Raw genomic sequence first — 27,943 nt, forward strand, 5'->3', positions numbered from 1 at the left:
CCTGACGGCTTTAATTAAGCTAGAATTATTAACCAGGTAAGACGTCAAGGCAAGGGGTTCCTAACTGTGTAAGTTTAAAAAAGGATAAGAGGGTCAATGTGCTTTATGACTACTTTTTAGCAGGCACAAGTAGCAGCAACATGATTAATTTGATGCAGGGTGAGTCAATTTCAAAAGGCGAACGAGGAAAATAGTTGTGTAAATGGCAGTTAATTATGTGGCACACGAAGCCTTTTCTGAAGACGAAGAAAGTCATCATATCAAGACAAAATATGTATTACCGATGTATGAAAGGGCTGGGGAAGCCACTATCGTGTCCTGGAGTCCGCTCAGCGGAAGTACGACGGCAGAGTCTCATTTACCCTCCGCGTAATCAAAACGAGGGGATAAAGTGATCAAAGCATTACATAGCCCCAGACTCCTTTTGAACAATTTCCCCATCGCTCCCTTTGATCAACTCCCCGCGCTGGTCATTACGACGTAGTCGGTGCTTTAGGAAAAACACTCGCACGAGCCAACCGCTCCAGTCATCAAATTTGCGTGCAACTGGGAATATATCTGACTGTAACCTCAAAGATCCCTCTTGGCAACTCCACTGGATCTGAAGTTTCCGCCTGTTTGGAAATTCTGTTGGGGGCATCAAGGAAGCCCATCGCTTGTCGTAAGAACGCTACCGTAAAAGTAGTCTTAATGAAGGGGAGAGTTTAAAATAGTTTCCTGGGGATAAGATTTGTGCGTCTATTTACCCTTGCTACATTGTCTTCAATTCAGTGTTGCCCTGACATTTATTTGGATTCTTTCCAGATAGTAGAGATGTGGAGGTATCGCGTATTCGCTTAATTAACATCTTCATACAGGTACCGGAGGTAGCTTTGCAACGAGCCTACCCGGATGGTTCGCGGCTAGTGCCTCTTCAGTTATTAGTATCATTTTCGCTGAACACGGGACGGAGGTAGTTACCAAAGATAGACGTCACAAATTCGTCAATCTGTCGTATGTTCCCTTTTCCGTCAAGTTAATGTTTGGCATTTAGCAATAGAAGTTGGAGTAGATGGCCTTTAGGATGGGGATCGCCTTTTTCTGCCACCAATGAAGATGCTGGAGTCTTTCCTAATGACGAGAGAAGTCAAAATACCAGGGCAGTACATTTATTACTGGCGTGCAGAATATCTGACATGGACCGAAGATCCTGCATCCCAGGGGAATCACGAAGGCGGAACCTTAAGTGCCAGCAAAACCAAACCGAATGATTAAAAAATAATTAAAGCATTGCAGTCATACAAAAAGGTCAAAATTTTTTAGGCACAATAGGAAGACCGGTGTCTCTTTTGAAGCTTAAATTTGTCAGCCCTCGATTTTCAAGATCGAAATGCTCTTCAGAGTTAGGTTTTAAAAAATAACAGAGAGCTCAGCAAAGATGTGATTAATGAATGATTACTTAACTGCCTGTCCCCATCAGACCTACATTTGCTTAAGATGTATATATTTTTTTAATTGGGTTCTTCTATCTTAGTGATTTTGCCTCCCAGATTAGCAGTATGACACTTTATATCGCTGCTTTTTTTTCTGTCGGCTTTTTGCAGATAAATACACCCCCTAGGAGGACATGGACGCGAGAGACCTGACTTGATCCTAAATTGGATAAAAAGATCAACAAATGATAGAAAGAGTCAGCTTAACCCCAGTAAACCTTTTGAAATATTTGTTGAAGAAAATATGCCCAATGCATGCTTGATTTACGCGAATGCCAGTAAAGAAATTATTCAAAAAATTTTGAAGAAACTCTGTTTCGCTCTTCTGTTTTTTGCATTTGGGTAGGTTAAATCAGTGCATTACACGAACAGCACTGCACCCTTTTCTGCAACACATCTGAACTATTCTCTTTTCCCAACTTGAAAGCGAGCTCATGGTACTAGTGTCTATAAATGAAGCCGTCTTCCAGATCCGACTTTCCTACAAATTAGCAAAGTTATCCATAAAGGCTGATAAATTAAGGCGTAAAGTCGGTAAATTAGGCGAATGTGACTAAAAGATTGACCATACTGATAGGCACATTGGTACACTCTCATCTATCGCGCGCATGCATCTGTGCGTACCCTCATCAGCCAATTAGGGAAGAGTATTTTCTGTGCCACAATGTAAACAGTCCATACTGGCATTCGCGTGCTTCGCCACTCCTCTGAGTAATGGACTGCTGTCACCAAGTGGAATGAAGTTCCATTTCGGCCTTCTCCTTCTGCAATTCATAGTCTCTAAGGCTGGTACAGTGAACGTTGAAGGCGTCAGATGCGAGGAGACCCCAGCTGGAGGAAACAGCTCCAAACTGACTGCAGAATGTTGGATTCACCCAGAGGCTAAGATCATCCCTTGCATTACTACCTGGGACACTTTACATTTGGAGATCATGGGTGACCAGGACAAAAAAGAGACAGTATTGCAGCCTTCTCTTTTCTCGCATTGTGGTCATCTACGTGTCCTCGCGATTTGGGACGGCGGTCCACTATCACGGCTTCAGCGCGATGTCTTCCAACCGTTATATAATCTGGAACGTCTTGTTGTCCGCTCTAAGAAACTGCAATTTATTGATCGAAACTTCTTACTCTTTCTACCTCATCTTCAACTGCTCTCGATTACCGACAGTAAAGCATTAGAGCGTCTGGGTCAAAATATTCTGGAACCCCTTCCTCGTCCGTTGACTACGCTAGATCTCAGCAACAACCAACTAATGGACTTACATCAACTGGGGGCCTTCGGAAATCATGTCTTGCACAATCTCTACCTCCAAAACAATAAAATTTCCAGACTCTACAGAGATAGTTTATTCGAGTTATCAGAATTAAGGCTTCTTCGGCTTTCCGGCAACCAGCTGTCGGGCTCTTTGGAAACCGCACTTGGAATAAAGTCTCCCGGTGGTGAGTCACCACTGATTTCAGTGCCAAAACTAGAAATCCTTGATCTGGCAAACAATTACCTTACAGAAATTTCTGGTTGCCAATGGGCTGGTGGCTGTGGAGAGCACTCAGTTTTGACCAAACTCCGGGTTCTTAATCTCGCAAAAAATCGTCTAACTTGGATTGATCCTACGGCTTTTCAGGGTCTCTCTGCTCTCACAGAACTCAGACTAGAAGGAAATAATAACCTTTTCCAGGCTGGCAGCCTTCCAGTAGTGCTGTTCTCTCTGACTCAGTTGACCCATCCTGACTTGAAACATCTTGCGATTCCCCAGGAGGTACCTGGCAACGGAGCCATTGAAATGTGTGCAAACGATCCTTTAGTAGGGAGTCGGATTGTTCTTCGCGCAATGGAGCATTTGAGCAAGAACTTTTGTGAGAAGACATCGCCGTTACCGCTTTCATTGGAGACAACAGCAGCCCCAACCATGAATTTTACGCCTATGATCCCGGATCTTCCTGCCAATGAAGGTCCCGTTTTCACATTTATTCGAAGGACGCATCGATGGGTACTGACTAGTATCGCTATAGGCCTTCTTCTAACCGGTGTTCTCATCTCCGCCCTAATATTTGTCTGTCTTCACTTTGGACTTCATTCTGATCCCCCAAAGGAACAGGAAATCGCCAAAGAGCCGGTTAAACCTGCCATTGTTTATGCACCATCGAGAATGTCACTGCAGCATATTTACACGCAAGAGGGATGCTATCCTGCCTACTTGCCCCTGGCTCGACCTCCACCGGGAGGGAAGAGGCTGAGCCGCCTTAAGATAAACGGAACCCCTCTAATAAGGAATCAGGAGCTGGCTAGACGAAGGAATGCCTCAAACTCTGTTTATAGCCTCTTGTCTGCTCCACCAAATGCAACTGCAGCTTTGGTGGCTTCTTCCATAAACCTGATTAATGCACAACCCACAACAAAGCATGCTATTGTGTGAGTCTGTCTGTCTCTCTGTAGGTAGGTGGAAGGAGTTTGAACGAATTTTAAATGGGAAATTTTTCGGTATTATTTTCAAATAAAGTCAACCGTTCACTATAAAACAATCACTTTTACTTGTGGTCTTGATTTACTTGTTTTCGATGTTGCTAGTAGAACTGGACTATCATGGAGTAATTACTCTCAGAATTGAGATTCTAAGCAAATTTTACATTAAGCAGAATAATGTTTAACTAAATCGCTGGGGTGTAAACGCCGCACGAAGGTGTGGGAGCAAATTCAAGTTTTCACCACCATATGAGTCAGCCCTCTTCTGCCTCCGCTTTGTGTACCTGAATGGGGCAGCTTCTAATTGTTACTTGTTTGCACTTTTCGTCTAGAAGAAATTAAACAGCCCTGGTAGGTCATAGCCATAATTTTACTTTACTTCAGAAAAAAGTTTTGAAATTGTGAAGGCAGAATGTCTACACAAGTCGGTGGGGAAGATGTAAAGAAAACGACAAAACCCTAAGCCAAACATCACATTTCTATGCCGATGAAGACAATCAAACAAGGCACCCGGGTTATTCTGTAAACAGTAATTTTTAGTTTAATAGATGTAGTGGTCTGATGTTTTACTGAAATCGAAAGAAGGCACAGTAGTCAGACAGAATGCATGATGTTGACCTAGAGATGAGCGGAGGGGCAACTGGCATAGCCCAAAGGCCAAGCCGCCCGGTAGAGGTGCAAATATTGAGCCCTCAAGTGGTCCGTTACCAAAATTGGGAGTTAACCAAGTTAATAAAGCACTACGAAAAGTCTTAAGTCTTACCCCTTTTTGGCTTAAATAATCTAGAACTGATCCGTCTCCTTAAAATTTACATCTCTCGTTGGAAACACCCGATCACTGACAAAATTTCACTCAGACGTACTGAAACAATTACCTACCGACCAAAAAACGAACAGGAAGGAGGTATTACCAGAGTCGTAGCTATCCTTATTTTAGTATGAAATTCGGGTGCAATTACGGTTAATCTCTCATGCGAGAACCAAGCAACCCTCCCTAAATTGATGATAAGGGAACCTATTCAAATGACCACTACTACATCCTACATTTTTCGATCTTCAAGGCGTTTATTCTAAGGGTATGGATTGGTGTCACCGGAAGTTCGTTTAATAACCTTCAAAATCGGGAAAATTAAATAGATATGCAGATAAGCAACACCTTAAAAAGTGTTGTAGGACGTTAAATCCTTAATGACTTACAAGAATGCCCTCAAAAATGAAACCTCCCAATTGAGGATGGGAGTGTTGGCATTTTCTATGTACACGTAAGTAGAGGGACCTAATAAATGGCAGGACATTTATACCTTCCAGTTACGTTTTTGTGAACTCGGCGTATAGTAAAATGTCAGAGGTGAAAACTTGATAATTAGCATTATCAGGCGATCATAGAAAGGCACACCCAGTTCCCTACATAATAACTGTCAACCACGGATGAAAGGATGAGGACTTCATTTTCTGAATTCGTTTTTAGTTAACTCATGCATTTCTCAAATATCCTTGTCCGGTATATTTTTATTTCACATGCTGCTTTTGATGTTTCCATGACTGCAGACAAAGTTATAAAAGGTTAAAAAATGGCTGCAAAACTGTTTGTCCAAAGCCAAGAAATCAATGAACAGAATGCCATTAGACTAAACGCTCGTGTTTAGATGGACACAAATCTTTAAGGCCGAATGTTGGAACGGAATTATAAGGCCGTTTATACCACACTAACAATCTACCAAGTCTAAAAGCACCTACAGAATTCCAATGGCTCCATGGCCATATTTTATGCCTAAGATCGTTCATTCAAACAACTTAAAATGTAGCCTTGGAAGTTCTACTAAAGGGAGAAATTTGCCCCTTAAATGACATAAATTTATAGAGGAAAAAATGAACTTACAGTCATTCAGTTTATTTGAGTCATTCTACTGGATAGGCTTTCACCATTGTCAACTCTTCAAAATGTGGCATTTAATATGGTCGTTAAATAAACAAAAATTTGTGTTTAACTAAAGTTGCGGGACATTAATCGAGCGACTTAATCTTTTACGCGCTCAGAATTTATAAATTATCCATTAAATAATTATGGAACGTCAATGGGACTTGCCTTTCCTAGACGCTATAGGTACCAGTACAAATGCGTTGGATTAGGATATAACCAGTGGAATTTTGTGCTAAAATCTCACCTCAGCCGAAGTAATCTCGCCTTGAACTAGATAGCAATGTTTGAATGCCAAATGGAAACCTGGTTTGATGCACAGACAAAACACACGTGCCAATTGTGTCCGTTAAGTCTAAAAGGCGCACGGACTTCGGTGCTTTGGGGCGCAAAGTACCTCATAAGACCTAAACTCGCGTTATTAGTTGGTGGTAGAGATTTGCGCTTCCCTCAACTTGATGTTGCTAGAAGCGTGAAATCAAATGAGGGCTGATTTGGACTGCTAAGATTCGCAGCCATGTGTTGGGCTTGCAACTTAAATTATTGTCTTTGCAAGTGTTCACTCCCACAAACCATATTTCACAGATTATCCACAAATTATGCGCTAACATGTACCCCCTGATTAATGACCTTCCGCTAAACAAGTAGACTGCAAATGTGACAGAAAGAGCTTAACACTGGGAGGGTTGGATACATCCAGACGATGTACGATTGGAGTCGTAACCGGGGCTGTCGCGTAGTTGTTAGGGAGGTAAAGTGGGTCCTCAGGTGCGTAGGTAAGATTAATAGATTTAGGTGTTGTTTACTTGTGTACCTATAGTTTTTTGATCCAGACTAACATGGTACGGAGGATGTTTCGTAATATCGAGGCATAAATAGGTAAGTAACTTAAACAAGACAGTAGCAAATACTAGCTTTTTACTCACAAAGTTGAATCACTCTAATAGAATAAATCTCTTTTTTAAACGAAATTTTAAATTAATTAATGCATCTTTTTGTCCAATTCTCTACAACAAAGGAGCAAATTTAAGTCGAAACAGCAAACAATGCAGTGAATTCGTTGCCAATTCAAATATGAAAAGTCGAGATTGTGAATCGGAGGACTGGAAAAGCGTGTTTTGAAAAGCTAAGGTCACCATTCACCATCACACCCAAGGCTACCAGGAAAATTTAATGAGATAAGTCATTTATAACAGGTTAGGAGATACTTAGACCTTCTACTTGGTGGATGCAACTGTATGCAGTTATCTGATGTCCAGAGGCCTCTTCGAAACAGATTTCTGGAAAAATAACCATCCTTTACCTTAGAGATGACGTGCATTGTGGCCATAGATGAATGAATTCCCACGGGTCACCATGTACGAAAGATTTTAGAGGCTGACGTTAGGAGATAACTGGTAAATTTCATATGGGAATGGCGTTTTATTGCCAGTTTGCCACAAGTCCAAGTAGTAGTATACGTGAGTGATACAGTAGTCACTGCCGAACAGTAACTCAAAAATGCTGTGGATGCCTGCAACCCCAGAAATAGCTTTTCTGTTTACGAGCTCCAGGATTTTCCACAAGTTGCCATTCTTGAACATCGTGGACTATTCCGCAGTTGGCTCTCATACTAGCTTCACCCTAAATGGCCAATACTCGCGTAGATAGCCACAGTCAATCAAAGCACTGTAAACATTCCAGCCAATGGACGTGAAAGAAGATTGTGTGATATGTTTGACCATGCTCACCTTGTTGGAGTTAAAAGTCTCGTACTCCCCTAAGTCCTGCCTCTTGGTTGCGCCGGTTTGCACCAGCTCGCAGCAGGAAACCTGCGTTGAATTCCATTTCATTACATCAAAGCTAAGACTTTGGAGGTTTTACACAATATTCAGCAGCGAAATCGTATATCTATGTGCTTATGCTATTTCGTGACTGCTGAATTGGTGTCATAATGTCCGAGGGAAACGCCATGAATCAAATTCGCTAATTTAGCCAACTTGATCGCAACTTTATCGGATGGAAAGGATTAACACCTGAACATTCGTTCACCAGGAAATAGGCGATGAAAACCTGGCCAGCTTGTTTTCCGTTTAGCACATTATTGAAACATTCAATACGTGTGGGTCAAACCTATGAGATTAGTTAGAATGCCATGAGTGAAGTCGCAATAACATAAAAGCGACATTCAAACTTAATTCAGCCTTAATTGTATTTACAGAGGCGTCTGATGTGGTACTGTGAAATATACCACCTAAGAATGAGCAAAAAATTCATTTAAGATGAAGGTGGCCGGCACCACAATGGCATCGACTTGTTCAATGCGATGGTTGCAATCAGCATCGAATCCACTTTTTCGTTAAAACGGATTGTTCTGTAAACTTTCTTGGTTCAAAACTTTCACATTTACGGTTGCTTAGCCCACTTTGTTCCAAATTCATAATATCGACGTACTCACTAAAAGTGTTTTAACAATGTCCTACACCTAAACTTATCAGGCCTCATCTAGGCCAAATGCACAATTCTACATATTACTTAGGAGAATAGGTCTCATTTTAACAATTTTCTGCACCGAATTATGCACATTTGTGTAATAATAAAAGCCTCACAACTCTAGAAATATATTTGTGTATCCAATATACATTAAAGGTGTTATCTTCCAGTTTAGCCACAATTTGAGATTACTGTGTCGAAAATTGGAGGTGGATGAAATAATAATATCGTCTGTATGATCTTATAGCTTTAGATTCGCTTACTGCCGAAACCATGTGTACCCTTATAGGCAACATCAAATGCTTCAATTTGGTAGGTTTTAAGGTTTGACACAGTTACTTAAACTTTTGTAAGCAGTATCTTTTTACTTGGTTCACACGTGCTTGTACTGATGAATGTGATGGACAACTTTATGTGGTGCCTTTTAAAGCATTGACGAAAAGAGAAATAAAAGAAAGGCCACTATAGTGTTAAAGGGAACTAAACCCCCATTTTACTGATTAACAAAGTCCTTCTTAATAGGCACAAATTTGCCATTTAATCCAAATTACTAATGATACATTTTCAAGGTCAGACAATTAACTGTTAGTTTAATTATGGACAATACGAATCCGATATAGTGAGTCTAGGATCCCCTTTTTCCTTGAGGCAAATCATGGCTTTGAGACTTATTCCTTGCTTTAATAGTGCAAAGAGTACTTGCTAAAGAGCAAAAAGCGCAGTTTGTTGCTCCTGAGGTTACAGTTCCTAATAGCAACACAAACACATTTTGATTTGAATTGAAGTAAGGTCTTCATTGTTATCATTGTCACATTCCACTTCAAGATGTTTAAAGTCATCTACGTGTCGTTAGAATGGAGGCCGTACTTTCTTTTAAAAAACAACTTAGCAAAAAGTTAACTTTTAGGACCTTAAAAATCATTTTTTTGAGATAATTAGCTAAACAAAGAAGAATTGTAAAGTTTTGCATTCTTTAGCATCGCTTACATTGGTGAAGGTGAATGGATTTTAGAAGTGTGAAATTAATAAAATCAAGAAACTTCTGAATGCACTCGTATATGAGTGACCCCTTTGCAAATGTCTTTTTGGGTTCAAGGCATCACACGCGACTTCATTGGTGTGTGAGCTGCCAGTCATTTGCGCAACTGCGCTTATAATAATCGAATTCCGTCATTTTGTTTCTTTACATGACCTGAAAAGCGAAACTTCTTTATTAGGATTTTATCGTTGTGAATCCTCTAATACCTAGTATTATGACGTAGTACTCAGGTTTGAGCTCAAATTTTATCGAAATCCTACCCCAGCAATCAGGAGATAAAACCTTTCCAGAAGTGGCCATTTGCAGGAGGCATGGCTTGCGTACGTAATTGCTGGTCGAATGGTGAAGAAAGTTGGAAGCCTGGGCTCTCATATCAATAAGATGTTATTCACCTTGGCCTTATAGGGATTATTAGCATTTTAAAGATTTACCTGCACATTATACCAGCCAGTCATAGTGTGGCTTCTTCAGATGTCAGAGAAGTGGCTACGAAAAAGAAGAACTAACTGACGATAGAGAAACGAAGGCTTTTTAAAGTTGCAAGCATCTCCAGTACTTAATATTACTAGCATTTATTAAAATTATCAAACAACAGACTGCTGATGAAGCGCCTATAATCTCTGCCCTATTATTAAATTCGAGGAGTGCATAGAAAAAACGAGTTTACAAGAAAATAATCGACTATCACACCTCAAGCTAAAGTGCTTGATCAGAAAGTTTAAGCATAAATCATACCTGCTTACACTTACCTCTCAATAGAGCTCTAGGAATCTTAATCCTCTTTACGCCTGCAATAAATTACTTGATGCCGCGTGCATCGTTGCATTTCTCTTTTAAAGTCGGACATAACACTTTTCTCTCAAAATTTCAAAAGCATTATTAAGAAAAAATGTTTAATTGAAAAACATAAGGCCTGTAATTGCAGTTACACACCTGGGTAAAGGGTATGCTCATATATCTGAGGATTTTTCGTGACAGAGTGGCGTGAATGCAGCTAAACACCACGCCTACGAATAGCCCTTTTATATGGCTCCTACGTGATTCCTCGGACAACGTCTCGGCCTTTCAAATAACGCGCACATGTGTAATTTTAGCTATTCGAGACAATCATGAAGACGGAAGAGGTCATGCTTCTGAGGCCAAATATGCATTGCCTATGCACAGAAGAGCTGGGGCATACTAACTTGTGTGAAAGGCCACGGCACCCTGCGAAAGTACAATGGGGGGACTTCAGTGCGTTCGGAATCAAAACGGCGAATTAAATAAGCAATCAAGACATTGCACAGTCTTCTCCTCTTTTTGAACGTCGTCCCAACGCTCGTCTCGGCTACCCTTCGTGTCAGCCATTGAAGCGTAGTCAGTACCTTAAAAACAAAAACACCCACGAATCAGTTATCAAATTTGTGTGCAGCTAAGAAGGTAGTTGGCTGCAACGTCAACGGTGCACCTGGGCAATTCCACTGGTTCTGGAGCTTAGTTCTTTTTGAAAAGTGTATTGGGGAAGGGAGGAATGGGGTGGTTATTGCCAGCACCTGTCACCAGGCACAAAAGTCTAAAAGCAGAGTAATTTTATGTAAGATGGGGTGTAAAAATGCTTCATGTGGATAGTGTTTCGCATCCATTCTTCTCTAACAATTCGTTCTCACTTCTGCATTACATCCATATTCATCTAAGTTCAACACAGCTGGTAAAGTTGTGGAGGAGGTGTCACATCTTCACACAGCTGCCGTCGCCATTATCAGATGGCTCACGGACACGGCTAGTGTCGCTACAGTTGTAACTAGCATTCCTGCAGAGCACGAGACTGAGTTAGTCGACGATGCAGACCACTTGTAGCACTTCTGTTAAAGGTTACCACAGATTCTCTCCTCCACACCATATGTACTACTTCAGACACTTCTGGTAACAGATGTCAGGGTAGATGTCCTTTGAAACAGGGTTTACTTGCAGCTGCAATCAATGATGCTCCTAGAGGCTTACTCAAACACAACAGAAGTCATAATACTGGAACCGAAAATGTATTGTCGACGTATGGAAGAGTTAATAGTGTTACAAGGAGATGATGTTTAGCTTTAGCTTCGTTGGGGACGACGCACCACCACAAGGTGTGTGAGATTCTATCATGCGACAGTTGGGTAATAAAGTGTGCAGCCATCATCACCACTACAACATAAACAAATCCTTCAAAATGTAAAAACACTCCAATACCAAATACACACAACAAAACATGCCACTATGACAAGCTGTACAGTTTTAAGAGTATGACATTAACGCTATGCCGCCTCTGTGAATGATGATGATAGCAAAATGATAAGGAGAATCTTTGGTGAACTCAAATCTTTTGAAGGACAATTTCATTCCACTAAAACGTATAAAAGGTGTTTTTTGAACTCTCAAATTCACTGACACTGCATGTTGCACCTATGAGTAGGCGTAATTGCCTACAGGTTGAAGAGGTTAAGCGGGGAAATCCAGATGGCCTCTGAACCTACTTTTAGTTGTTTGCACCTCTCCCTCCTAGGGTGCGCGAAGAGTGGCGCCATATCCACCGAAGTAAATTTTCCAGCATTTGTTGAATGTCAAACGTAGAAATAGCTCCTCTTTATATTGAAAAAATAATCAGATTTGCTATTCCAAATGGTTTTACCTCTATGTGACGCAATTTTCCCGATGACTTCAAAGTTAAAATTTTACAAATAAGCTGAGAGCGAATAGAGGAATAATTTTACGTCCACAACGCCATATTTCTTTGCATAGATAAAAAGGACCCTGCTTTCTTTTGTTCTAACAAAGCATAAATGTAGAGTTGTCTCGTAGGAAAGCCAGAAACAACCCACTCCCCACTACCACCTTACTTTGCCGCCGAATCCACTTTACCTTACACTTGCATAAGCATACAGTCAAATAACATTGGCTTCACTTTTCATGCATTTGTTGTAGAGGGGATTAGGCCTTCACCCCATTCTTATTGGTGGCATTTTGAAAATCTCCATATGTAAATTCGTAGCCTCATCGGCATTCACTCCAACAGCCCTCTGGTAAGTTAGCCAATGGCATCAACATTTAAGTAGATGAATTGAGGCGGTAAATTTGAAAGATAAGCATGCCGTTTTACTGCATTTATCCATTAGGCTCAAGTCGGGAAAGCTCAAAATAACTTTTGAAAAATTGATTGTCATTGACGATTCGTTCTTTCGCAGACATTGCTATGCGCATCCATTACCAAGGCAGAGTCGCTCTAAATGCGGCTTTAGGTTTAACAACGACGGCTTTCATTCTTCTCTATGTCAATACACTCTGGAGGAAAAGAGCAGTTGGTGAAGAAGCGGAAAAGGAATTGGACTACTTCACTACTGTTGATTCGCCCCTTCATTCGAGGTGCCTGAGATTCGGTAGGAACTTTATCATTGCAGATGAAAGGGATGGGGATATGGACATAGCATTCGCATTAGTGGTCCACAGAGATCCTCTACAGATAGCTCGACTAATGCGAATGATTCATCGCAAGAACAACTACTACTGCATTCACGCTGATTTGCGGTCGAACCAGACCTTCGTGGATGCATTGAACGGCATCGTGAAGTGTTTTGGTCCAAACGTGGAACTAGTTCCACTCTTTCAGCTTGTCAAGGTGAGCTGGGGTGATGAGAGCGTACTACTACCACAACTGATCTGTGGAATACAAGCTCTTCAACGACATTCCTCGTGGAAGTACCTTATCAACTTGGTAGGACAGGATTTTCCCCTTCGAACCATTCTGGAATTAGTTGCTGCCTTGAAGGCTCTCAACGGTTCTAATCTCATCGAATCATTGCCTATTGATGAGCACAGACACTGGATAGGGGATACAAAGCTACCACTAGGAGTACGTTTGTTTCCATTCATTGAAAGTCTTGAACATTTTTCAATTAATACTTTTGTCTAATCTCAGACCACCTGGTACAAGGGCTCCATTTACGGTGTGTACCGTCGTGAGTTCCTAAAAGAGGCTATTCTGGGAGATAAAGTAGAGCCGATAAGCAGTATAATGCTACGACACAAAGCTTATCAACATCCCGATGAATTATTTTTTCCGACCCTCGCTTTCAATCCACATCTTAAGCTGCCTGAAGCCTGTCAAATCGCTCCTTTACCAAGCTCTGAGACTCGCATGAATTATCTGGGAAAGTACGTGATTTGGTTGAGTTACGATTTACCCTGCAACACGAAATTTGTTCGTCTTGTTTGTATTTTGGGCAAGGAGCACGTTCACTTGCTGAAAAAAGCTCCGCATATCTCCCCTAACAAGTTTTACNCTGACTATGAGCAGGAAGCATATAATATAATGGAGAGATGGTACTTTGAGAAGGTAAAGATGGAAAAGGCTACTGGTTCTTATTCATATCAACAATTCGATCCTAGCATATATGCCAGACTTTCATGTTCTCGAAGCCACCTTTGAATGGGAACTTTTGTGCCTTTCTTCTGCCCAGTCGAACATTAAAATTACAATACATCGATCCTGTTGTGTGAAACAAAACTTCTTTTCAAAGTTTGCTTATCTTCTTTGAGAGCTTCGATCTGTCAGCGCGTGTGAATGGGTGGATCTTGGCGAACCCACTAAGAAAGTGACAAACTGTGCTGACGCGATTGGCAACGCCGCTGTAATCACACACTTGTGGGACCGAATAAGCTTTCACATAACCCATTCACGTTAAGGCAGGATTTTCCGCTACAACTCATTTCTTTACTATATTTTTATTCTGTAACTTAAATTACACCCACCATTGTAAAAGTTGGCTTGTTGATATGGTGACAGGTAATTGTTTAGTCTTTATGCATAACGCATCTGATAAAATGGCGTGGAATTCATTTGCAACCCAGAGCACACATGTTTCATCAGCCAGATGGTAAGCTGACAGACCAATTAAGGAGAGTTAGCAGTCTCCTTTAGGCTAAGTTTCAAGGACTCAATTTTGGTAAACAAAAGACGCTGTCCATTCGGTGGTAAGCAATTTGCAGGCACTTCCTTTGCATCTATATTGTGAAGTAGTCTGTGAAAACGACTTCTCAATAAGATTGTGCAAATAAATGCAACATCGACAAATTGTAATCACATTGCGCTTTGATAAGTTGGGGATATTCCACCCATACATGGATATGATTTCCATCATTCACAGGGGACATTGGGATTTTTGCAGCAGACAATAGAGCAAACATAAGTATATCATGTGGTATGTACATAACACTGAAATGCGGTGCTTTCAACAATGCACTGCTCACCAAAGTGCACTCACCATCTCCTTTGCATTTATCGTGCAAATACTGACGAAAGGAGGGACAGATTGGAGTTAGTAGCCAGCTAGGCCTCATACGACATGGTATTTATGTGAATTAGTCTTGCGTAGAGAATGGCTGGGGAATGCTGTAATGCTTGTGAGGCCATGGCACTTTAAGTAAATACAACGGCTGAGATTTACGCTCCTGTTATATCAAATAGATTGGTTAAACAAGTAATCAAAGCATTACAGAGTGTTAAAAATCCTCACCAAACTTTATTAGTACCATGATACTTAATAAGTAATACGTTTCAAATCGTGGCTTTAATCCAAATCATTAAACTGTTAGCTGTGCCACAAGTAATCCAACATCTCCTTTCTTTACTGGCTTCCCTTATTAAATAATGAATATTTATTGCATGATGAATGATCAAAGCTTGACATACCCAGTTGGCCACCGCAGATTGAAAACTACTGCTATATGAATCTCCCCTATAAATTTTTCCCGTTTGATTTGAATTTTTGATGAATGCACATCTCCACGAAATTGCTGCTTATCCCAGGCTGCGATTCCTTAGAATTTTTATGGTTAATTTTGGTATCAGGAAAGCTTCACGGTTATCTCGAAACGTAGGATGGATGCGTTTGAAAGTAACTAGATAACAAAAGCCAAGGCGGTTCAGTGACCGGATTCCTATAGAAAGTTTTTATTTGCTTGAAAAATTGTGCATCGAAAAAAAGGGGAGCAATGGCTATGAACTCTGTTACCTAGAAGATTCTGATTAAGGGCAAATCACTTGACAAGACAGAATGTGCAACAATTTCTTTAACAACATTGCCGAGATTTTAAAGAGCTGATTATACCTAGAATGAAATGCGATCCAAGATGGCTGAAAACGACTACAGATCTGCACCATTCAAAGTTAGACGAAGTACTAAAAAGTGGTAAAGTAAAATGTGCTTTGCTAAAATGCAATCCAAAAGGTAACGATTGTATGGTCCGCAATAATAAGTTGGTGTTCACATCAAATGTTTCATATACCACTTATTTCCTTACTCCTAATTACGGAATCCTCAAAGGTGTCAAAAAACTAGGATTTATTGGCAACTGTCAGATACGCAGATCAATGCTAGAGTCCACTGTTTACTTTACAAGAGCAACAAAATATCTGCGGATAATAGTCCATAGGCTGTCTACACGGTGAGAAAAGGATGGCTTAAAAGTGGGTAGCATCATTATTTACAGTTTAACTTATAAAATTATTTAGCCTAGATGAGTATTATAAAAACTAAAATAAGAGTTGCTAAAACTAATGGTTCCAAACAAGGCATAAAATCAAATCAGACGGGTATAATATGGTAGATTTAAACCAAATTTGGTCTGACTAGAGCAAAATTTAAAGATAATACTGGATTTAGGATCCACGACTTTGGCGACTCATCTTCTGCTTCAAAGTTGCTTCCTACGTCCTTTCAAAGTTGCACAGATATTGGGAATTAAACAAATGTAAAACCCCTGGAAACGATTAAAAGTTAGTTTTATTCATTTCATAAATAACGCGATAGCTGGCAATGACACATAAAGTTGGTATACAATATCGTTTTGAAAATTTGACACTGTCTACTAAATGGAAGTGGTGGTTGGTTGGCAAGGTGAAAAAGTGATGGTGTAGGAACCCTATCAATTAGCGTCATATTGGACTTTATCAAATGTCGCTGTTACCACTGGGCGTCAAGATTCTCTATGTCGTAGGGGTCTTTATTACATGGATGCCCGATACACTCGCAAATAAACGTAGGGATAGGCTTAAATACCTCCAAAAATGTGGAAATCGGAGGTAGCGAATTCATTGAATTGGACGCAACATCTGAGGTGGGAAGAAAAACGACGCGGATGATCATTCAATTGTCAAATAAAGAAAATGAACTGAATAATATGCTGCTCACCAATTGGGGCAGTGTCACCAGCAGAGACTTTAGAATTAGAAGTTTTCTCTAGTGTGGTCTTTTGTCGATTCCGAGGAATATGTGTGGAGAATTTCTTTGAATGGTAATGCACGAAGAAAGAAGTAAAAAAATGATATTGTACATTGAAATATCGAAAAAAAAGATTCATTAGCAAAAGCAAAATTAAATTCTTACCTTTGATTTTGTTGTCTTTTTCTTCTTCCTGCCCTGTGAGAACAGCCAATTATTCGGCTTTTTAAATACGAAGGTGTGAGGGGGGTTGGTACTCTGCTCATGCATTTCTGAAGACCTGATTGAGCAACCTGAAATTGACATTGGTGTACCCGGTATTTGTGTGCCAGCCGACGCCTTTGAATAAATAGTTGCCCTTTTCATCTGATGCATGGGATTATCGGGGTATTGGTGATTTTGGGTTAATACAACAGCAGAATTGGCATTGCTATGTTGGGGAGCAGGGTTCATGGGGGCTGCGATGAGATCACGATCGACTTCAGCATGGTGTTTGGGCGTTATAGCATCAAAATCCCTTCCTTGTCGGGCTGACCAAGTGTGCACGGAAGAAAAAGTTGCAAATGTTCTTTCGTTACTTGTTGAGGTACCGTTTAAAACTGGATCATGACACTGCCACTTCAAGGAGTCTTTGAAGCACACACATTCACCGCCCTTCGGAGAGATAAGGGAAGGCCAAGCATAAACCGAGTTTCAGAAATATCACAACTTCTAGAAGATGTTAAGATGCCGGAATCTTTTGACCCTAACTATGTTGCCCTCCAGTTTAATCAGCGACATTAAATTAGTGTCAATAGTCCGCATTGAGCTTGTGAGAGTAAAGAATCAGGGTGTATCGAAAGTAATAATAATGCTCTTACCGGATCACGCATGGATAATTGTGAGGTTGAAGAAGTACTACCATACAAAGGGCTAAAAATGTAAGAGGGAGGAATGGAAGGTGGGACTGAGTATATGGACGGTGCACTGAATCTGTGGTGGAATTCTGTACCAAGCGAAATTGCACTTCCAGCTTCATATGAGATTTGGAACATCTCATTATTATTGGCCGAAGAGTTTAGAAAACATGACCACTGTTGCTGTGGCTGCGAAGAAAATGATAAAGCCATGTCGTTTTGGAAGTATTCCCTTGTGTGAACACCAACATGTCCGCCGGCTTGGCTCACATAACCTTGTAGTGTTGAAGGCGACACTCCATTATTCTGTGCCCACTATATGATAAAAATTTGGTTCACACCGATAATAATTCAAATGGCCAAATTCGACAATACAACATTAAAATAGCAGTCAGCTATAATTCCTAGGCGTCAAGAATCTACGATATGAGTGACAGTCTTATTGTGTAGGGGATTTACGTCTTTATGAAAAGCCGTGTTTGGATGCAATTCCAATGGTAAGTAAAACATTTGCTTTAAGTTTACCTAATTTGTCTCTGTCTGTGTATCTTAAGGGTAGGTATAGGAATCCAAACGATAAAATGTTCGAAGATTTTAATAATCTTTGGTCCCTAGGAAATGAGGCGATACTTGAAAATATAAGAAAAATCGGTCGGAGTCGTTTAAAGAAAGGGGCTTTGATTCGCCTACATAACTAGGCCAAATGAACGTGCCAGTCTGCTGATAAAATCAAAGAACGAAACAAATGATAACGGCTTATTGCAAAGAGGGTCAAAGCAGCTTTTGGTTTAGCAAACAAGGTAAAAGGCAATTATTTATAAATCTGATCAGAATCGCGGTCATTTATGAACTCATGTGCTTAGAGTTCAGTCACATGAAGGCGCCTCAAAAGAAAATAGATGTATTTTAATGAATATAGAAGGCTAAAATAACGTGCCATGGAGCAATGTTACACTTACAGGATGCTGCAGTGGCTGCTGATCGGTTAAGTTTCCAGATGAGTGCATATGCCTTGGTATGGTGGCTTGAGTGTATGGTGCTGAATAGTAACCTAGTTGTAAAGGAATTATTAACTATGAACTGCATTTTTTTATGAAAATCGGCTAAATAAAGCCAAAGGCGTGTGAATGTGCAATTTTTCGGGTAACTAGCTTTTAGGCCATATAGAGGTGAGGGTAACATGAACTCGTTTGGGTAAATGCCGGATATGGAACAAGGAAATACTTACCTTGCATGCTATCGAAGACAAAATACTGCGTGAAATATCTTGTAATCGCCCTTAAATAGGTTTGACCTTGACCCTACCATTACCAATTTATCCAGTCGGTTGAGTGGCTTGTTCGAATGAACGCTTATTTAACGGGGACTCAAGATATGATGAAAGCTTCATTTATCGATGTTACGACTCCCCCCGGTAACTGCCATACCAGACGAGCGTAACTAGGCGACTGACAAGACTACACAGGACATGATGTGACATTGAATTTAACAGGTCATGAATCTACGCCGTCATATTGTGCGCGTTGGATATTTAGATGTTGCCAAACCACTTTATCCATCAATTCCCCCATTTATTCCCACTTAATCACTAATATTTTCGATTAGGTCATAAATCACTGGCACGGCATTGATAGCTCATAAGGGATTGGGAAGAATCGCAGTGCACCACCTAAAAATGTGTCGAAAGCAAATCCGACCCACTCACTAAGGCGGATTCTCCCAATCCTTCCAATATCAAAGAAGATATACTGTCAGAGAGAAAAGCAAATAGAATGACAACGTCATCGAACATGCAATAAAAGTGTGTCATTCCGTTTCCACCTTTCCTCAAAACCATTTACCCTGCAAAAATTCAAATTAAGAGCTGATGGAGCCTTTGCTTGGTCACAACTTTCCCTCTGCAACTTCTTGCCATCGGGACACTTAAGTCCATATCCTAACATTATGTGTTATAAATGAGGGGTGAAAGCTTCATTCAAAGTTCTTACATTCCCTTTGGGGTGTATTGCATTGTGTTTCATTTGTCAAATTGCCGCGCCAAGCCATACCAAAGTTCTAGTCTGCTATGAAAACTGTGCAATCCTGAGTCAGAAAGGGCCTCCCTCAACTTGATTAATTGTTTAAAAGGGACAGTTGCGTTGTCACAACATTTAACATCTGTGCTGACACGATCCCAATATTCCGTGGAACATTATTCGTAGGGATGAAAATGGCCCTGGGACAACCCACACTTAGCTTACATGGCCTGATCTGACATATGGTTAAGCAGCAGACTCCAATTAATTACAGCTTTGATAATTCGTTTAACTCTGCATTTGACCACGCGGATAACTCAGTCCTCAAAGGTAGTTTTCATCTCAGAGAAAATTGGCCTCAAAGCTATGCAAGTAGCCCGTCTATCCGTTGCATATGCCAGTACCACATGTCCTGCCACACTACTGTGAGTTTTTCAGCATCAATGTAGATTCAGGCTGCAAACAATTTCCCAAATAGCTAAAACTCAGTTTTTCTTACTAAACGCTAAACCAAGGCATGACTCGAGAGGGAAGTCTGCCACTAAAAAGCGAATATGTAAACGTTACTGGCAAAAAAATTAGGATCGAAGTCTACACTCAGCAACCGCTCCATTTCTGTGCACTGCGCAAATGTTGTTAATAACTGAAACGACACTAATAATGGGCGTGAACTACCTGAAAAAGCTCGTTACTGAAGCGTCTACACCACTTATATAGAGGCCGATTGGGTAAACGAACGATACTTCATCCACTTCAACAATAACTGAATTGAATATAGAGAGATATGTGGCTAGACAACACTGAAGTGAGAATAAGTAGGCGGGAAATGAATAGATGCAAAACGTAATTTCCATGCAACTAATTTGTAGCGAATTTTTCATTCAAGTCGTCCTGTACATAATTTTTGCCTGTTTAGAATGGCATTTACAGCAGAATGTTTGCACAATTATTTTTACTTTTGTGGTGGGTCTTTCAAAGCTGCTGCAAATGAAGCAAGTGAAGAAAAACTTATGTATGTCCGAAGCGACCGAAAGCTACCATCAACTTTAACTCCAGGTACCTTGTAACTTTTCTTGGCATGCTCATGTGGTTCTTCCGAAACAGTTTGCAGTAATGAGGGGAGCTAATACCATTTTGCTACAATGAGACGCACACCACTACAGATAGTTTCCACCATTTCATCAGTTTCCGGCTGTCTGCATTGATTGGCGAGGCCATCAATTTCTCTGTGGACTTGTAGGGGAATGTAAGGGACCCCTTATGCACCAGAGTTAAGTCATTATCAGTGCTCTGTGTCCTTTTTCTAATCTAGTCCTAGAATTTGGGCATATTTTGGCTATTTTGGAAATTTTGTATCCATCAACAATCTACTGTTGGGTACCGCTGGGATTGAAATTTGAATTTGTAACATTCACATAATTGCCATAGCTATCTTTTGGGTCGACTCTGTCACTGCCTTTACATAATTTTATATTTAAGCAATAAATCATTCTCGAATTTCCAGAGGCATGCATCGATAAATGGGAAATACAGTTAGTTACTCAATTTTACACTGATGACTGTGCAAGGTGGCTAAGAAAAAGGCGCGACCGGAAAGGGCGATTTTTGAGATCATCCTGTAATTTAAAGTTATGCCTCAAAGGGAGTGATTAATTTCCGCAATGATCGAGGAAGTAGTCACAAATTTAATTTTTAAAATAACTTTGCGCCTTCTTCCTGTGTTTGTCGACAGGCCCATTAGCCACTCAGTAGTTGAATACGCGAAAGATAGACTGATGGTCTCACCTTATTGATAGACTGATACATGTCTTGGCTCTATGGTGTGCATAAACAATTGCATTTCATCAGCCGGTGTAAGTAATTTTTGTGAGATAAGCCGAAATACTAGGGCCCTGTTCTGGCCACTCGATAAGGTGCAACGTATCATCTGGAACTTAATGTCTCCTGTTTAATGTTTAATCTATAGCAGGTTTTACATTTTTCCGGGGATTTTCGGCAACATGTGCTAAAGATTCCCCTTAATAAACAAAACGCCAAGCATCAAGTCTGGAGGGCCTAGTAGGAGCTCTGATTTCTGATGAAAGCATACAATTTCCCCTCATTTAACAATGGCACCTATAATCAGAAGGCGAAGCAAATCCTAAACTTTTAGAAAAACCTAAATTCAATTTACAAGATAGGAACATAAAGCGCAAAACACCTGTTGCGCCATAAGCATCACTACTGGCGATAGTATTTACTGTTGCGATGATACCAATCAAGTCGTGTTTCATATCTGACCTACTTTGGGTCTACTACAACTCCACTATATTTTGCCTCCACACGTCTGTTCAAGTGGTCCAAGAGGACCACATTGAAAAAAATTTTTTTAACTGACCTTTATAGAACCTACATCAAACTCAGCTGAAAATAAACCGAATCAAAGTATGTCACACAAAATGTTAAAGCATCATGCCCATGGGGATCTGTTCTTGATTTAACATATAAGTTCAAAAATTGGGACAATAAATAAGGCACGCGGGTGATCGAAAGACCGACCTTTCAATAATTTTACATAAAATATTTCACAAAATCTTACTATGGCACTTAAATAACTTCGATGCGTAAGCGAATTTTGTCTTGTATGTGGTTTTGGTTTCAGTTTTGCAGACAGTACAGCGGGAGAATTAATGTGAAACTCCCTGATGGTAGCCTGCTTAAGAACAAGGGTTCGGAGGATTTATGCGGTTTTGGATTTGTGACAGATCTCATCTGCATGCACAATTGCATGCCTGTCACAATGCCAGCGGTACCCAACAGCAGATCGCTGATGAATACAACAATTACAAAGTAGCCAAAATATGTTCGAATTCTAAGACTAGACCTGATTACCTGCTTACGTTTATTAAGGGCAGCCTCTCGCAGGCAAATTTTAAACTCAGTTTAAAAGCAAACCAAAATAAACTAAAAAAAAGCATGTTGGAAGCAAACCAAATGAGGCCAATCTGCCTAAAAAGCTGCTTTTTAAAATTTTCTACCAAATAGCCGACTAGTAATCCCTCACGTTCTAATCGCATTTGCATCTGGGAACAGATCCGGCTAAGTTTTACCTTTGAGAGACGAATATAGATTAGGCCATGTCGCAGAATTTCACATATTCTATCTATCTCTTCGTAAAAATGGACACCTGTCCAATACGCTCGTCTACTCACGCCAATGGCACTTTGTACCGAGCACACATGGCCCGTGCGCACAAAAGTGGGCGCCACTTGCTTTTGCCAGACATGTGTGGATGCTGGAACACCACTCAAATTTATTAAAGATTTAAAAGAATTTTGTAAAACTAACTTTGCCTTGGCTTGATTACTACAACAAATAATCAAATCAAGCGGACTACTTTCGTATAAGTCAACTTTCTATTATAGCAGCTGTTGACAACTTTTAATATTTATTCCAAATATTTTTAACCTTTTAGAAAATGTACTCGGATGGAATGGTCTTACTGCACAATAGATGTACGAATTGTTGAGGATGTTTTCTGTTTTCTATTATTACATTTGCCTGCCTTTTGACAGCACTACAGTAGCTTTATTTTATCGCTTTAATTTAGCTTTGAAGTACACTGCGTGTCCCATGTGCTTCATACGGTTTAAAAGATTTGAATTACTTCTAGTTCACTTTATTGAAAAACCCATCAGTAAGTTCGCAAATACTTCGAACTGATAGCTTCATAGTTGTTGCATCACTCTATCATAACTATGCCGCGCAAATAAATTCCATGAAATTTAAACTATGTTTTGACATACTGCAGCTCAAACTACTGAGGCCTATGAGGTACGTCGTTACTATACGAGATGCTATGAAGACTATCAGACAATGAGGGCACTAGAAGATCACTTTTGTCTACGACATTCGTGTACATAGTCCATAATTCATTCGACTCACTTTATGATCACTATTAATGCCAATTCTTTGACTCATGTTTTACAGATATTTGGTGCGGATTGTTTAGTCCATTGAAATAAGACACCTTTACATTGACAAGAGACGTAGGTTTTTAATGACTTTTATTTATTTTTTTCTAAGTAAAGTGACGACACATTAGAGCAGAACCGTTTGTTATACGCAGTTTTAGACTGTTTCAAAAATGGGTCATCAGTGCCAAACTTGCCTTTATTTAGTTAATAAAGCCGGCATTATAAAGTGAACGAATGTAGAGACGCTTGCCAGCCGCACACATTTTAAATGAGCGCCAGAGTTTATTTAAAAAAGTGAATTGGGCTTAAAAACACAAATAATTTACATTTATTTTTGCCTCAGTTTCGTTCAAAAGACCGTCTTCTTTGGCCTCCAGCAGACAATTTGTCAGGCATATGCTTTGGAAGTAGAAATGCGCATAAGTCGAGCTATTTTGTATTGGATGCTGCTTCTTCTTGTTTTGTCAATGTTAAATGCGTATACCATTGCCTGTCTTACCAAATGTTCCTTATTATTTTTTGCATGACACGCTTTGGAATTTGGCCATTATAGTGTCGTGAACCTCTAGGTTTATTCATCTAACCATAGCCCTGAATGTCATTGACGTCACAGGACCCTTTAATCCTCGATTACTTTCGTTTGCTCCATATGCTGAAGTACTCCAAGTCAAACCGCAGAAAGGAGAAAAGAGAAGTAAAGATATTGAATAACGACAGAGTAACTAAAAATACTTGTCGAAGTGTATGTTTGGGAAATACAATGCGTTTTGATGTCTACTGTGCACTTCAATTTGGTTTTTAGTCGTAACTTATTCTGCAGAACATGTGTAATCTAAGAAGCTACTAGATCTAACAGATTGTAGGCGCCATTTAATTCATTATCAAAAATCTCAGCTTCCTTTTTGGAACGATTAGGCTCTCTGTGAATATGCATATATATGTGTGTACACTTCCTAATGTGATCCTTCCACATTGCATGATTTCAAGCATTGGTGTGCATTTTTGCTAATTTCATCAAGTTCTTCAAAGATAATGTAGAGGCTGAATAGCCCTTACAACTATGTATAGCTGTATTCGAAGACTATGCTTCCGAGCTGTGAAGGGCACTTCGGGCAACGTCTTTAGACTCCAAACTCTTCTGTGCATTCGTAAGATAAGGTCTTCCATATCAGTCACTATTAAAAGTCTTAGTTTTGAATACTTTGAGAACAGGTGTGTAAGCAACGCTAACTCCTAAAGAAAGCTTTTGGGCATTTTTTGCAACAAATCTTAAGGGTACTTGCTTTGGATTATACTTACTCACTGCTTACCCACCAGTTTCACTTCTTGAGTATCGGCCTTGACCACATCTGACGTGCTTTATCACTTCAAATTTTCAAATATGTGGTTAAAATGTGTGATTGAAAGAATGAAAATATCAGGACAATAAATGCAGCACAAAATAACAAGGAAGACTATAGTGGTTGGGGTCGATGAAAGGTGAACACATTACTTGCCTATATCCAAAACATATGGATACAAATGATTAACTAATGTGGTTGCTTACAAGGCTTAAGTAGACGGTTCGATGAGGCAATCATCAAAGTTTCTCAAGCTCATTCTAATTGTGTCAAGTCCTGTGAACTGCCACTTTATGAGATAATCTGTCTCTAGAGATAAAAGGTCCACTCTTATTCACCTCCTTTATTATTATAGGCAAGTTTGCTATTAGCCTGGAATAAAACCGTAGGAAATTATGGAGCACAGGAATGTGATTGAGGACGAGACAGAACCCTTACTTCATATTGCACCACGTGCAAGTTTCCTACATTTAGATTTTGCTGAAGTTTTGAATTTTGCGTTACTTTGAAAGATAATTTTTCTTACCTGATCGACCTAGTCTGGATTCCTCTGAAAAGTCTTTACTGTGCTTTCTAATTTACAAATATAACACAGAAGCAATTTTCACTTTTTTGTACCGAGTAAACAAATTTTGATTGCGCTTTCATGGCAACTATGCAGCTAACAGTTCCTGTAAATCAGCTGCTCATTTTTTTCGAAAACTCATATTTAGTACCATCTAGCATAATTTTAAGGGTTTTTTGTCTCTTTCTTCTTTTACGGCATGTGCGGTGGAGATTTTGATTTCACTGACACATTTCTATTCGTAATGACGTAGACTACTGCTAGTAGTCTTCATCCTTTACCCTTCTGAAGGTGCACAGATTCTGTTCCTTTGCTGATAGTGTCCGCACCTACTACAAGTAGCAGAGTGCTGAAACGCACACCAAACTATAACAGCACTAGTGTTTAAAAAGAGGTGTGGTCCTGTTGCATAATGAGTCTCGTTCAAATCCCCTGAATTATAAAATAGGCCATCAATTTTAGTTCACTTTTTTACTCCCCATCGCTTTAACTTTCCGGGGACTAGGGGTAATTTTTTTAGTCACTTAACATTAGTTTGGATTTATTTCCTGTTTTGAATGGATAAAATTCTGCTCTCCAAACAGTCGACGAGGATCTTATCTTTAAAAAATGAGATTAACCTGATCCCCTATTTTAACCCACATCTGGATGAAAAGAGCACGCTTGCATGCATATACGAAGGATTTAGGTAGAGTTGACCTTAATGAAACCCAAAAACTACTTAGTCGCACCTTCGGTATCTTTTCATATGGCACCAAATGAATTGTAAAATTCAATCGTCCCAAACATCTGCGTTCGTAGTCCAGACTAGTTGCACAGTCATCACACACGTGCTTTTATGCTGCAGCTTGCAATACGATCGCTCCGCATTTCTGTGTCCCAGCCCAGCTTAGCGGATGAATACAAACCATAAGCGATGTAAACAATTAATTCATGTAGGGGTTAAAGGAAGGAAAATCCAACCAGGATCTTCCACCACAGGCTTCCACCAATGAACCAAACTTCTCTTTTATTTAAAAATCTAACTGGTATCTTCTGGAGGTCTAAGTTTGAATTTGCTTGGGAAGTGGGGCCCATGTTGCGGCCGTGGATTCCGTTGCGCAACTTTGAACCCAAAGAATATGAACCCAGTCCTGCTCCCGTTTTAAGGCCAACCTTCTAGGCTCAATCACTACATTGCGCGACTAAGATTTAAAATTAAACTTTACCAATGAAACATTTGCTTGTGGGGTTAAGACTAAATTGTCACCAAGTTGTTAAACTTAATTACCAGCTATTCAAAGGACAGTACGTTTACTCTTTATAAGAGCTTAGCTCAAAAATTTTGACAAGAAAGTTAGACTCACCTTTGAGTTTTTTAGAAGTCCGTTAATAATATGGTCGGGTTCTCCTCCACTTTCCATGTTTTTTATTGTTTAACCAGGTCTTCCTCAAGTTATTTCAACGTATGGACAATCAATATCGAGCAAATATACAAGTCAACTGCATTGTTACTGCACCGAAGGAGAAGAAATAAATGGACGCAATGAGGGAATGGCACTGCAAATTATAGCAGGCAATTGTAAGGACCACTTTGGAGAAGAATGTAGGGACGATGAGGCGCTGCTAGGCGGTTATCTACGAACCCATACTGCTCAGCGTTCATTCATATGAAGACGCCTTATGATTCTTTCGATGCATCTTGGATAAAAGAAACCTCAAACTGCCACAATATGGGGTGATTTCTACTCTTCTAACCTATTACTGATCCTTTATGAAATATTTACCAACGACTTTTATGAAAATTGCCACCTCTCCTAATAGAAGAGGCATCTTAACATGATAAGTCCATGACTGTTGGGTCTGCTGTCAACATAGTAGAGACATCGGAATACGGTTTACTATGCGGGAGGAGAAGCACACCTATTGACGTTCTCTTATACCGTGGTCCTTGGCTTTTGGACAATGTCCTAACATCAGTAATGGATGCGGACGCTAACAGTATAGGAGCAGAGCTTTTGCACCTTTAAAACGATACTAAAATAATGACCACACTTAGAGGCCTATGGCAGTATGCTGCAAGATGAAAGAATAGAAAAGAAAATTTTCAACTGGTTTAATAAAACATAGAAAGGGCTTTAGAAAGTAAAAGCAATATTTTATAGAACCTAATAGGTCTTTTCATCCTTCTACTAAATAGATTTTTGAATGTTTGAAGTTATTTCTCAAAACTATCATGCTATGTATCATAAAAGGAAGTTCAAAAACTATAATGGCTTACTGCGCTGCGCTTCGTCTTTATCAAGGTGTTCGTAAGTTAGAAGACAAAATTATTTAAATAAATAAAGTAAGAAGATAAGATAAAATAAAAATTTTCATCATGCGGCAGGAATTTCTATACGGCCAAAAATTTTGACCGGAATTCTATTCACGCAGCATATCAAACTACTTTTATTAAAGTTATCGAATGTTCTTATGAAAATCGTTGTGCAACAAATTACTTCAAAAAGCGTATGCACAGAAATGTCACGTTATGTCTTATGATATCCTACGAGGAATAGAAGTTTGCCTACTTGATTGCCGTGATTATTAAGT

The 27,943-nt window shown here is 39.8% G+C and overlaps 2 protein-coding genes across 2 annotated transcripts; one reads left to right on the forward strand and one right to left on the reverse strand. All coding sequences in view use genetic code 11, as the record gives it.

Annotated features, from left to right (window-relative positions):
- Nucleotides 1–2,209: 2,209 nt before the first annotated feature.
- On the forward strand, nucleotides 2,210–3,886 carry EGR_05561 (Leucine-rich repeat-containing protein; the record flags this gene model as incomplete). The annotated part of the gene is made up of 1 exon (XM_024494810.1): nucleotides 2,210–3,886. The coding sequence occupies one exon, from the start codon at nucleotides 2,210–2,212 to the stop codon at nucleotides 3,884–3,886; it is 1,677 nt and encodes a 558-aa protein (XP_024350730.1).
- Nucleotides 3,887–7,971: 4,085 nt separating this feature from the next.
- Nucleotides 7,972–14,585, reverse strand: EGR_05562 (hypothetical protein; the record flags this gene model as incomplete). Its single annotated transcript, XM_024494811.1, has 5 exons — nucleotides 7,972–8,084; nucleotides 9,191–9,262; nucleotides 9,311–9,365; nucleotides 12,057–12,146; nucleotides 14,496–14,585. 5 exons carry the CDS (start codon nucleotides 14,583–14,585, stop codon nucleotides 7,972–7,974), a joined length of 420 nt encoding a protein of 139 aa, XP_024350731.1.
- Between the last annotated feature and the right edge of the window lie 13,358 nt (nucleotides 14,586–27,943).

Source organism: Echinococcus granulosus (genome assembly GCF_000524195.1).
Source record: "Echinococcus granulosus chromosome Unknown EG_S00042, whole genome shotgun sequence".
NCBI classification, from domain to species: domain Eukaryota; kingdom Metazoa; phylum Platyhelminthes; class Cestoda; order Cyclophyllidea; family Taeniidae; genus Echinococcus; species Echinococcus granulosus.